This window comes from Hakea prostrata, chromosome 4 (assembly GCF_041222555.1).
Source record: "Hakea prostrata isolate BN-2017 chromosome 4, UWA_Hpros_2, whole genome shotgun sequence".
NCBI lineage: Eukaryota > Viridiplantae > Streptophyta > Magnoliopsida > Proteales > Proteaceae > Hakea > Hakea prostrata.
In genome coordinates, this window is record NC_142603.1 from 51,066,093 (window position 1) to 51,079,885 (window position 13,793).

General features: G+C 38.1%; 2 protein-coding genes across 2 annotated transcripts; both read right to left on the bottom strand.

Moving 5' to 3' along the window:
• Nucleotides 1–2,769: 2,769 nt before the first annotated feature.
• On the bottom strand, nt 2,770–4,782 carry LOC149019437 (cytochrome P450 71B37-like). Its single transcript, XM_089151030.1, has 2 exons — nt 3,856–4,782; nt 2,770–3,727 (listed from the first exon to the last, which is right to left on the bottom strand). Exons 1-2 carry the CDS (start codon nt 4,744–4,746, stop codon nt 3,110–3,112), a joined length of 1,509 nt encoding a protein of 502 aa, XP_089007156.1. The 5' UTR covers nt 4,747–4,782; the 3' UTR covers nt 2,770–3,109.
• Nucleotides 4,783–7,973: 3,191 nt separating this feature from the next.
• LOC149019438 (galactinol synthase 1-like) lies at nt 7,974–9,652 on the bottom strand. Its single transcript, XM_089151031.1, has 3 exons — nt 9,138–9,652; nt 8,564–9,019; nt 7,974–8,462 (listed from the first exon to the last, which is right to left on the bottom strand). The coding sequence occupies exons 1-3, from the start codon at nt 9,453–9,455 to the stop codon at nt 8,253–8,255; spliced, it is 984 nt and encodes a 327-aa protein (XP_089007157.1). The 5' UTR covers nt 9,456–9,652; the 3' UTR covers nt 7,974–8,252.
• Nucleotides 9,653–13,793: the final 4,141 nt, after the last annotated feature.

The following is a 13,793-nucleotide window of genomic DNA, read 5'->3' on the forward strand; positions in this document are numbered from 1 at the left end:
TTAAATACAGTATCCACTTCATTTGCATCAAATTTAAATACCAAAGAACGATGTTCAAGTAAATAAATATAAGTCGAAACTGTATTTGGATATCAATCTGAGTAATTTTTACATCTACCAAAAAAAAAAAAAAAAAAAATCATCCAATGAGTAATATGGCTACTTCGGCCATGAACTAGTCATGCCCATCTTATTAATTAGTACCATCCATGGTACCCCTACTCTAAGCAGCCGATGGGGGCCTTACAACGCCGCGACAAGAGGCTGCCGTGCCGGGGCTCAACTTCTGCCGGCTTCCTGTAATCCAAAGCTTCGTCGTCGTAAATGTCGCACCACTTCTTCTTCACCAGCATCTTTATATATATATATATATATCATCTCTGTCCATGTTCTATTCCTCACCCGTGTACCTCCGGGGCTTCGATTATATTCCTGTTCATCATATTCATACAATAACCAATTAATATTGGATCCATGACAGTATCTCTGGCTGATGATCGAGTCACACGTACACAATTTTTAAAAGACTTACCGCAGCACAGTAATGGATGACTTTGGCCTTCTCCAATTCGATATTCTCTTGGTGACGCCATAGCATGGCCAAAACCAGATTGTATACTGGAGGAATGGGCATATAGATGTCCTTGAAAAACATGTTCAGGAAGTCTTGCTCTGCAAAAGTTGTGTAGGTGGAGTGACCTTGACAGTCTTCAAGAGATCATCGCAGGTGGAGATCAGGCTGGGCTCGAACACGAACATGCCGGCGTTGAAGTAGATAAGGGCAGGTGGTGAGCCCATCTCGGCGGGCCACTTAACCTTATCTGGGCACTGCTGGCGGTAACCGAGACGTAGGAGACATTGACGATCCGACTGTGATTTTGGTATCCACTAAGAAACTTCTGATTTAGGCTCAGATGCTAGAAGTCGATCGCATGGGCCCATGACTTTGAGAAAGAGAATTGAGAAAAGGGACCAATTCTTTTTTCTTGAAAAAAACAGGAATTATCACGGCAATGAATTTTGGGATGGTTCAACCCGACAAAACCATTTTTTTTTTTTCAAACCTACTAGCCAACCAGGCAACAACCAATCTGATCTAATCCGGATTCAACCGTTTGGCCTACCTGGATTAACGTCCCTACACATATTTTCTACCTGGAGCCAACAGTCGTAACTACCCTAACCCTAAAAAGACTTCAAACTTCAAAGTAAGAATCAGCCAGACATTTTGACCCAAAAAAAGAAAAGAACGACACCGACCTTTGAAGATAAGACGGTTGCCCGGTGTCGTTGGAGCGTCTTCAGTAGACAGTTACAAAACGACAGTTTTAGGAATCTTCCCCCTTTTGCTGTTAGATTATACGTTACGACGAGTCGACGACGCTGTTATGCCACGTGGAAGAAACTCCACTTTTCCGGCTGTGCTTGAACGTTTTTCTTGGTAAATGGGTGTGCTGCTTGTGCATGAACGAGTTAATCTTTTATTAATTAGTCTGATAAAGAAATTAAATATTCTTTAAAAATCTTGATAATCCTTATTATAATGGGTCTCCAATCGGGATTTAACACCTGGATTTGGATGCATAACCCTAATGCAGCCCACTGCCCAAAGCCCCTAGAGCAAGGTTTTTTTTTTCCTTCTTTTTGGAATAGGTAACTTTATACTAGGGGTTGGGAATACTACATATACTTAGGGAGTGTCAACTAATAGAATTTTTATCCATCAGAAATGGAAATGATCTTTTCATTTACATTGACTTCATTTTATAATCGAAATTTCTCCCACCATGGTCGAAATGGTAAATTGTGTCTAGTTCCTACTCACAGAAATTAAGAATGCTTTATGATGCATTTGAAAATAACTCAATCGATGGAAACCTGCAAAAAAAATTCAAACACAGGTCGACCACAGTGGTTGGGAAGCTGTCTCTAATGATCAAGTCAGTAGTTGCAACACTCAAGTGGCTCTACTAAAACATAGAACTAGAAAACAAAATCACAATGAGCAAAGGTGATTCAGCTACGTACATTGGCCTTGTTTAGCAATGGGTTATTTATATGATTCACCTTATGATAATGACCTTTGGATTCATGGGGCGAGCTTCAATTTAAGTTGTTTATTCTAGGCTAAGAAGTTAAATTTTGCTCCAGAATCTTGTAGGATTTCGCTTTCTAAATTGAAGGAAATATTTTGATGCCTCGACCTCGGGCAACAACTATAATTCACCGACCAATGTGTCAAGCCCCACAACCCCTACTTTCCTTAGGGGTATTGCCCAATAAATATCAATGACAAAGCAACAGTTGGACTGAGCTGCATAAATTCCAATCTCACAAAGTTGAGCCTTGGAGGAAAGCATGTAATAGTATTCCTGTAAGAGCCAATTTTTCCCAGCTCTTAGAGTCTATCCAAATATCTATTTGTTCTTCCCATCAATGATGCTCTAGATACCTTTTATTTGATTCTCCTGAACTCAGTTTCCCAGTTTCTTGGGCTGAATTGACCAAGACAAAACAGCTTTCGTTTGATCATCAAAATTCCCATTCCAAGATAATAATGTAAGCGTGCCAATGTATAACATTGTGGAGTAGGTAACGATCAACAAGATATCAGTACTCATCAGCTGCAGTTAGCACATCCTCTTTTGAATACTCGCAATATAAATTCTAAGCTACAGAATGGAAGCTGAAGTGGATTTGCTCCATTCAGCAAACACACAAATTACAAATCTTATTCTAAATTGAAGGAAATAATGATTCAAATTCCAATTTTAAAGATAAATATTAATATGAAAGTTACAAATTTTGGTTTATTTGTTAATTTAAGCTAGATACACAACATGCGAATCAAGGGCGTTGACATCACATTCGCATAAGCCCTTAGGAGGATGCAGAGTCCAGATCCTCTCTACCCAGGTGGGGCTAGCTCTCCACCCATCTTTGCTCCCACTCTCACAGTAGATCTCACACAACTCTAGAATTTGTGAAATCTGTCTCCAACTAAGGAACAACAATGAAAACCAATGTAAACAAGAACAACAATGGAAGGGAAGGGGAATAAAAGTGATCCTTATGAGTTCAAATCATGCAAATAGGAATTGACTTGCTTCTAAGGGTCCATCACCTTCTTAATAGGAATGAGACAAAGAGGAATTTTCTTACGAGCAACGACACCTGCTTGGTCTTCCACGTTTATATCTTCCATCTTCATCCCATCAGGAAGGCCCCAATCAAAGGCATAGAGAAGATTTGCAAGTGCAAGCTCAACATTAGAAAGACCCATGTTCATCCCAGGACACATTCTCCTACCTGCTCCAAAGGGCAACAGTGTGAAATGTGCCCCCTTATAATCAACCGTGCTATTCATGAACCTCTCTGGCATAAATTCTTCTGGTTCCACCCAATATTTTGGATCTCTCCCTATGGCCCAAGCATTCACTAGAATCCTTGTTTTTGGGTGAATATCATATCCATCAATGGTAAAATGGTTTATGACTTCTCGTGGGACCACTAGAGGAGCAGGAATATGCAATCTCAGAGTCTCCTTTATCACCAGTTTAAAGAATTGAAGTTTATCAATATCTGCTTCAGCAACTTTTCCTTTGTTTCCAACGGTGGTCCTAATCTCATCTTGTACTTTCTTCATCACATCAGGGTTCTTGGCAAGCTCTGTCATTGCCCACTCCATTGTAACAACTGCAGTGTCTACCCCACCTAAAAATATGTTCTGAGAAGAAAAAATAATTTCGTCAAGAACAATTCAAAGAAATCCAAAATCAGATGGTAATTAATTAAGTGTACCCATCCAAGAAAAAAAAGTATTAGAGACATTTAGTTAGCAAGTGGGCTAATTACCATGAGGAGTCCTTTGATTTGATCATGAGTAAGACCACTTGCACCTGTATGATCCTTTCCTACACTGAGCAAGACATCAATGATGTCTTCTTGTTCGGATTCATTCTTCTTGGTTTTGAGGTGTTCATCAATCAGGTGTTGGTAGAAATGATCGAATTCATGGAATATCTCCTCACACTTTCGGTTGAGGCCAGTGAGTCTGTCCACGATCCACCCTACATGAGGGAAAAAATCTGTCCCGGAGAAGCTACCCAACATAGCTGCGGCATCATGTACAGCTTCTGAAAAGCGTCCATTGTCAAAGTCTCTCCCCTTGTAACTCTTACCAAAAGCAACCCTACAAGTTATCTCATCAGTGAGGGCATAAAGCCTCTCGCTGAGATTAACAGGAGTTAAAGCAGATTTGGAGATTGAGTTAATCATGGAAGCAACACATGCTTCTCTAATGGGGTTATAAGATTGCACCCTCTTCACATTGAAAAGCTCGAGTACACAGAGCTTCTTCATCTCCCTCCAGTACTCATTGTAAGGCCCAAAAGCAATGTCAGAGAAGTTGTACGAAAGCCTCCTTGGCCCTGACAAGTCAGGCCTACTGCAACAATCAATATCATGAGACTTCATGATCTCACTTGCAATTTCAGCAGATGAGACGATTATTGTAGGTATGCGCCCAAGTACCAAATGCATGATTGGACCATATTGCTTAGAGAGTTGCTGTAAAGAGCGATGAGGAAGTGCGCCAAATTGGTGCAAGTTACCTATAATGGGAAGCTTACCAGGGCCAGGAGGAAGGTTCCTTCTCCTCACTTGTTTGTTCTTGAGAATAAGAAGCAAAGGAAGGAGAGCTAGAAGGAATAAAAGCCATAATGGCATGGTGAAGAGCCCAATCATAATTTGGTTTTTCAACTCCTATGAATGATCGATGACTATGAGTGATTGGTTCAAGTCTTCAAGACAACCATTACCCCTTTATATAGCATTTTTTTTTTAACATCACAAGTTGCTTCCACGTCTAATTATTGAGAAATTAATGATTTTTCTTGGAGGAGTAGAATCTAAGATGTTATTCGAAATCTTTAGTTCCTATGGTTGAGGCGATTGTGGCATGCATGATTCATGAGATTATATGATGAAGGCGAATCATAGAGCATATATAGGAAACTCCAGTCTAAAGAAAATTCGAATTCTTAATTTACTTATTAGTGTTCGTATTTGTCTCATTTCGATTGAGTCGTTGTTTCATGTGGAAGTTCTTTTTTATTTAATTGATAAAAAATAAAATAAAATTTTCGAAGTCAGAATCACCTTGTGTTTGTATTATAAAGTCAACTTTATTACGAAATAATAAAAGTCAATAGGTTCGGCCCTTGTAGTCCGTTATAAGTCTGTTTCAAAAGAAATATAAAAGAGAAAAATCTTGTATTGGTGGTACGTGGTAGTCTACTTTTTATATTTGGTCAAAAACTAGAAAATTTCATTAGATGAAGAGGTCTTTAGAAAGAGACCCCACAGAGAGAAAAGAAAAGTTAATTACAAACAAAGGGATACCCCACCACACCCTAGATAACTGAAACAGATGCACCCCACGGGCTAAATAGTCCTCAAAACTATTAAGATGCCTAGGAATAAATTGAAAATGAACACCAGTAAACCTGATAGTAAGGAGTTTAATCTCATATACAAGACCCATATATAACCAATCTAAAGAGATAGAAGAGTCCTGCAAAGCTAAAATCGCAGTGGCAATCCGAATTTACTTGGATTGCAGAAACTCCTAGAGAAGATGCTAGAAAAAAACCATCACAAATGACCTCCAATTCCATCATCAAAGCAGATTGGGCTGAACTAAACTTGCATTGTGCAGCCAAGAAAACTCCCGTTGAATCCCAAATTAAACAGCCTCTCCCTCCTGAAGAAGAGTTTTTCTCCCACGAACTGTCAACATACAGTTGAAAAAAGTAAGTACCTTCTCCCATATCTAGATTTATTGTAGCATGGCTCGGATCCAAACAAGGATTAGTAAAGACATGGAGTTGGATCTCTGCAAACAAAGAGTGATAAAAGTGTATAGTATGGATAATCGAAGGTTTTATGTGCCTAAATAAGGACGCATTTCTGAACTTCCAAATACACCAAACCATAGCACTCCAAATTTGATCCACTGTATATTTATCATCTACATCTTTAAAATGATGAGCAATAAAATCCATCCAATCAAAAAGTGAAACACCTAAAAAGTTTGATATATCAATCTGAAGGGGGGATAAACACCAACATTCCTTAGCATGGTCACAGAAAAATAAAGTATGACTCACAGTTTCATAACCAACACCACAAATTAAACAAAGGGGAGTTTGGGAACTACTTCTACTAAATAAAGAATTACCAATAGCCAATGCTTCATGAGAGGAGCACCACAAAAAATGTTTAATTTTTTAGAGGGTATCCATATTCCAAATCTTATTCCAGCATGAAGATATAGTTGAGGATGATGCAACATTACCATGGGAGTCTGCCATTGCCATACATTGGTAGTAGGCTGATTTAACATTGAAACTACCATGTTTAGTTTTATACCAGATCCAAGAATCATTTGTGGAAGAAGAAAGGATTGTGGTAGTCCACTTAAATGGGGTGAAACTTGGACTTTAATCTTCTGCGGCCATCCAGTGGCCGCTCTGGATGGCAGTCAACGTGTCGGGGGTGAATGGCTTTTAATTGTGTTTATTTCTCAAACAAATCAGTAACAATGAAAACGGTCTGAATATAGACTGATATGTTAAACCAAACTGGTCCATTGTTTTTTAAGTTTTTAAAATAAAATAAGGTAAATATCACTTACCACCCCTCTTAACTGGACAAATAGCACTTACACCCCCTCTTACTTGGATAATATCACTTACCTCCCCTCTTACCTAGCAAACATATCAAACACCTCCCCTCTGTTAATTTTCTCGATTAAATTTAACTTTTACCGTTAAATATTGTTCTAAAACCCTAAAATACCCTTGGCTTAAAACATTTTTTTTTAATTTAAACCCTAAATTACCTTAATCACCCTAGCAGCTAAAATACTAAATTATTCTCAATTAAAATAATTGTTAAAAACCAAAATAGCATGCTTAAAACTCAAATTATCTTTAATTATTAAAACCCCAACATACATACCTTCTTCTTTTTTTTTTTTTTTTTTTTTTTTTTTTATCAAACAACTAAAAAAACACGAACTGCTTGATATCAAAATGCAGTTTCAATACTGAATTATCAAAAGGGTATGTTGGGCTTTTAATAACTAAAGATAATTTAAATTTTAACTATTGTGTTTTGGTTTTTAAAAATTATTTTAATTGAAGGTAATTTAGTATTTTAACTGCTCAGGAGATTACGATAATTTAAGGTTTAAACTAAAAAAAATGTTTTCAAGCAAGGGTATTTTAGGTGTTTAGAACAATATTTAATGGTAAAAGTTAAATTTAACTAAAAAAGTTAACAGAGGGGAGGTGTTTGATATGTTTGCTAGGTAAGAGGGGAGGTAAGTGATATTATTAAAGTAAGAGGGGTGTAAGCTAAGTGCTATTTATCAACTAAGAGGGGAGGTAAGTGATATTTACTCAATAAAATAAAATATAATAATAATAAATTACAAACCTTAACCCAACATCTTCTATTCTTTCATCTTGATAGAAAACCTAAACCTAGTGTTGTCTTCTCTTGCAAATGATTGCGACCAAGACGACACTATGAATGATTATGCCAAAGATCTAGGGAACTAATGATGAAATCACAAGCATAACAATGTAGTATATGTTGCTTAATTTCATCATGCCGTCTTGATCGCAATCTTTTCTGACAAAGATGAATTAACGACGTCGGTTTAGGTTTAGAATATGTATTATTATATTTTTTATTTTATTTACAAAACTGAAAAAACAATGGACCGATTTGGTTTATCAATATCGGTCCATATTCAAATTGTTTTATTGTTACTGATTTGTTTGAGAAAGTTTGAGAAATAAACAATTAATGACCATCTTGAATGGATGTAGGAAATCTTAAATTCTTCAAAATGATATCCCAACTTATATCATGGTAGAGATCTTGCTACCAAGGAAAGCAAGAGAATCTCCGAGATCCAAATGCGTGCCAATATTTGGATTGGTAGTGTAAAAAAGCTTCCAAATTTGAATCAAAATCCCAAACTATATGAATAAATGGTCAAATAAATACATAGAAATCCAAACTGTTATATTTAGCTGTTAAACTTGAGTAACCATTACATATTTTTACACAATTAATTCCCAAAAAATAATAAAAGAAATACATCTTCATATACAATTCCACTGAACAATTTGCTTAATTAATCAGGCCATACTGTTTAAAATCGAGATGTCCCTGCTCTAAGCAGCCGACGGCGCCTTAATGTAGTTTACCGCGCCAGCCTCCGACAGTGCCGCCGCGAACGGCTGCAGGGCCTTTCCTTTTGCCGGTGACGTCCCATAATCCAGAGTTTCGTCGTTGTAAATGTCCCACCACTTCTTCACCAGTTTCTTTATATCATCTCTGTCCATGTTCTCTTCCTTCCCAGTGTACCTCCAGGGTTTTGATCCCTGTTGATCATGTCCATAGAAGACCCAGATTAATCGAAACCAGGGACAATAAGCTAGCTAGTTAAATATATTATATAATCTTTGAAGTTGAAGAAACTCACCGCAGCACAATAATGGATGACTTTGGCCTTCTCCAATTCGATATTCTCTGGGTGACGCCATAGCATGGCCAAAACCAGATTGTATACTGGAGGAATGGGCATATAGATGTCCTTGAAAAACATGTTCAGGAAGTCTTGCTCTGCAAAAGTGGTAGGTGGAGTGACCTTGACAGTCTTCAAGAGATCATCGCAGGTGGAGAGGCTGGGCTCGAACACGAACATGCCGGCGTTGAAGTAGAGGGCAGGTGGTGAGCCCATCTCGGCAGGCCACTTAACCTTATCTGGGCACTGCTGGCAGTAACCGATCTTGTACTGTGGAGTGTGACTCCATGTCTTCTCACAGAAACAGTCCATCACTGCGTAGAAGTAGCCATTTTGAAGATCGAAGAGGTGATCAATGTTCTCAAATACTTGAATGTCTGCGTCCAGGTATACCATCTTCGTATACTCCTCGAACTGCTCAAAACGTGAAACATTTACATTGAATTGATGAAACTCTGACACTGGTGGTACAACAGAGCATGAAAGATTCAGAAAGAATTGAGACTCGAAATTAAACTTGGGTCGTACGTACCTGCCAGATGCGGAGTTTGGAGTAGTTGATGACGTAATAAGCCATGGCGAATTGGGTTTGGTTCTCAGGTGGATAGACTGGCTCGATCTCTCTGACGATGCAGCCCTGAGACTCCAGGATCTGGCGATGCTCTGCGGGAACGTCAGGCAACACAGCCACCACGAGCGGATAAGCGCTGTTCACCTTCCTAAGGCCCTTGGCCAGACCCACAGCGCCTTTAATGTAGTCACCATTACCTGCCAAGAAAGTAACATAGGCTCTGCTAAGTTGGGCAGCAGGTTTGGTGAAAAGAGCGGTGCTAACAGTATCGGAAGCCATGGAAATTCGCCGGAAAATTGCAAAAGGACTAATGATTATGAGATGTTGGAGGAAACGAAGGACTGGGTATTGAGAGATTGGAAATCTTAGAATGGATAATCTTACAAATTTGTTTGTCTGTCGTAGATGGAAAACGCAGGTTAATGGGTCTCTTAAATAGACCTCTAAGATCGGAAGATGGTGCTAGCAGCGAAGTTTCCTAGTACGTAGAGATTCAATTCAATGGATTAGTTTCTGCTGACACGTATAAGACGGTGACGATCCAACGGTTTTCCGTATCTTCTAGTAAAACTTTTGCAATTGGACCAGTTGCGTTAGTAGCGGAAGGAAAGAAAGAAAGAAAGAAAGAAAGGCACTGGGCCACTGAGAGGAGCTCACATGAGACATGCAAATCTGCATTCTAAGGTTTTAGTCAAAGTTCAAGCCTATGGTCAAAGTGGACGGTGAAGTGAGGCATTTTTTTAACAAATAAATAATGGATTAATCTCGATTCGATCTTACATGGATGATGGATCTCAACGGACCGGATCCCAACAGAATTGTCGGGACATGCATTCAGACAGGTGCCCTTTCTCCGATATGTCACTACCAACTGTCATAACTGCTCTAACCAACCAACCAACCAACCAGCCATGGCCAAAGCAAAAGACGAGTCAGACACCGACCCGTTGGAGTTTGGAGATAAAGCCGTGCCCGGTGCAGAAAACGATATTAAGAGCATAATCTTCTACCGACAGTTTTATCCGGAAAAATTCAGACAGTTGGTGTGAAAAGGAATAGCCAAGAGTGGACTCTAATACTCTATTCAATCTGCTCGATAGTGATGTTTTGGATGTTCTTTTCTCCGGTGACGAGTGATTATTTAAAATTCTTACCTCTGTTTTTAGGTAGAACTGATTCTTTGAAAGTGTACTCAAATGAGATATGCGTGTATTCAGGCAGACACATACATTGCATTAGATATCTCAGGCCGGTGCTTTGCCACGTGGTTAAAAAAAATATATTCTTAATGGCAGTTGGCGCCAAAGCCGGATGTTTGTCAGACATCTTTTCGTCCTTGGAAAAAAACTAAACTAATATGCAAAGTATTGAGTAATTTATTAACTAAGTATTGAGTAGATCTGAGGTTGAGGTAGATTTGTGCGTAAGAATGGATCAAACACGACCATAGAGGTGGAGTTTTACAAGAGCTGCATTTAGGGTAAAACTTATCCTTCAACTTGTTAGGACTCCTTGACAATAGGAGAATTTATCCATGATTCAATTTTGTTGTAGTGGTGTTTGTGTGGGTTATCCATAATAGGGCAAACTAAAATTCTAAACCGAATATTCAAGTAAACTCTAAACCTGTAGCCTTCTCCAACAGCTATAGGAAGAAGGGCTTAAAGGTGGTTTTTGCATACTCAAGAACCTTATCGATATAACAATTTCAACCTTTTATACCCACAAATCCTTCATTGTTGTTCTTTTCTCTTCTAGTGGTACCCAGTGGGCAATTATTTTCCTCCATTCCCCACCTACTTAATTATGCTAAATTTTTTTTGTTTTGGGAGCACCTTCACTTCTTCATTGAGACTCTCCATCACCCTTTCATCCTAGTAGGGGATTTTAATGAAGTCCTAAAATTCAATGACAAATTGGAAGTCTCTTATAAAGCATCCCCATCCTTCCCTCTTCTCTCTAGAATCATTTCTTGATTTTCTTTGCAACAGCTTTTGGGATCGGGGAATCCCTTTACATGGTCTAATATGCAACAACCACCTCATCTAATAAAAGAAAAGATATACCATGTTTTTGCCTATTCATCTTGAATTTCTCTCTACCCCAATGCATCACTTAAGATCCTACCTAAGATTGGCTTTGATCACAATACATTGCTTGTTTGTCATGAACAAACTCTCCTCTCTAGCAAGAAACTGTTTCATTTTCAAAATGCATGGTATCATCACCCCGATTTCTTAAAATATTATATCAAACAGGCTTGGGTTAAGGATGATGACACTGAACTCCATATCGAGCTGAAAAATCTCTCCAAATTTCTTCAAACTGGAACCGGTCGGTATTTGGGAATATTGACAATCTTTTTCATTAGATATCTTGTGAAATTGATGTCCTATAGGCTACCAATCATCTGAACATGGATTTAATTCTTCAAACAAATTCACACCTTCCAATGGGCATCGTGGGCTGAGGAGCAGTTCTGGTTTCAAAAATCCATAGAAAAATTCATCTTTGATTGAGGTCAGAAATACTATGTATTATCAATTAGCATCTAAAATTCACTATTGTCAAAGAGAAAATTCAAACTCTGATACATGATGGTCAAACTTTAAGGAGTAACTTGGAAATTGCAATAGCCTTTGCCAATTTCATGAAAGATCTTTTTACTTCTTAAAATCCTTTAGATCCTAATTTTGTTGAAGGATTGTTCCCTCCTCTGGACCATAATCTACAGTGAACTTCATTCCTTTGTCAACAACTTCTTTACCAATCTCACCTTGACCTTTGGCAAAAACTTGCTTTGTGGCCTTAAAATTGGATATGTCCAAGGCTTATGACCGAGTGGAATGGGGAGTTTTAACCAAATTGATTCAACAATGGGGGTTTGACAACCATTAGTGTGCCCTAGTCAAGGCCCTCATATCCTCAGCCGCTTTCTCGGTAAAACTTAATGGAAGTTCCTACCTTTGGTTCTTTGGTTCTAGAGGACTCAGACATGATTGTCCCCTCAGCCCGTATCTTTTCCTTATCATAATGGAAGTATTCTCCATGTTCTTGATAGAGTATAGGGATCTTCATCTTTTCCAAAGTATCAAAATTGCTAGAAATGCTTCAAAAATCTCACATCTCTTCTTTGTAGATAACACATTTCTCTTTTGCAGTTGAAAATGATGATGTGTTGGCTTTATAAGCCGCAATTGATCTATTCTCTAACATTACAAGACAAAAGATTAACTTTGAGAAGAGTGGTGCTTTCTTCTTTAGAAATGTGGACCATGCAAACAAAGAATCAATCTTGTTGGTACTACGAAACAAGGAAATGAAGAAGAATATTGTGCATTTAGGTACTCAACTCTTTCTAGAAAAGGCCAAAACAAAAAACTTCAATTATCTTCTAACAAAGATGGGAAATAAAATGGCCACTTGGAGAGCCTCTTCTCTCTCCTATGCAGGACAAGAAGTCTTCATGAAATTGGTCCTCCAATCTCAATCCCTCTAAGAAAACCAAACAAGGCAAAAACAATTAACCCTCATCTCTTGGGATTAATGCTGTAGAGCCAAACAGTAAGGAAGGCTAGTGTTTAAGAGAATGGAGCACATTAACTGTGTTTTACTACTTAACAAGGCTGGCGACTTCTCAACAATCCAAATTCACCATGAAGAAAAACTCTCAAAGCAAGATACTTTGCGAATTCTTCACTCTTTGATCCAAAGGTAAAAAATAAAAGAGGATGGATTTGCCGAGTATCTCCAAGTATCCTTCTCCAACTTCAAACAAGGATTCTAAGAAAAATTGGAGATGGAAAGAATACTTACTTCTGGTTTGATCCATGAGTTCACACATCAAGGGATCATAGGGTAGGTGATCATAACTTTCATCTTTGACAAAGAAGTCTATACTTCTTACCAAAAAGAAACAAGGAGTTACAAAATCCGACCAATGCCATTTCCATTCCACCCTCTTTATCTCGATCAATTATATCACTTCATCTTTCCCCAATATATGATTCACGGTTATCTCTATTATCAACAATAGTTGAATTCTCTGCTAAATTGGCTAGAAAAGCCTTGTCAAAATCGAATAACCATGAGCCATCAACACCCCACTCTAGATGGTGGAAATTCTTCTGAAAATTACCACTTCATCCAAAGTTTTAAAAAAAAAATTTGGTGTCTCTTGAATGCAAGTTTGCCAACCAAAATCATGTTTTCTAAGTGGGCAAGGAGAAATCCAACGTGCATGCAATAACAGTGACGAGTCTATTTGGCACTTCTTCCTTTCATGCAATTGGACAAAGAGAATTTGGGCAGCGGGACCATTGGGACTTAGGACAAAATTGATCAATAATAACTCTCTCATTAATTTATGCAATCCCTTTCCACTTGGTTATGGCTTTGATAAAGAAACAAAAATCTGGTTCTTCTCTATATTCATAATAACTTGCTACCATATCTAGTTAGAAAGAAATATCAAGGTCTATAATAATAAAGATCCCAACCCGCTAAGACTACATACCAATGTCAATAGATAGGTTGGTGATTTGAAATTATTCCCTAAAAATAGACCCGAAATAATCAATGCAGAAACTAGACTATTCCATGCCTCCTTTAAATGCC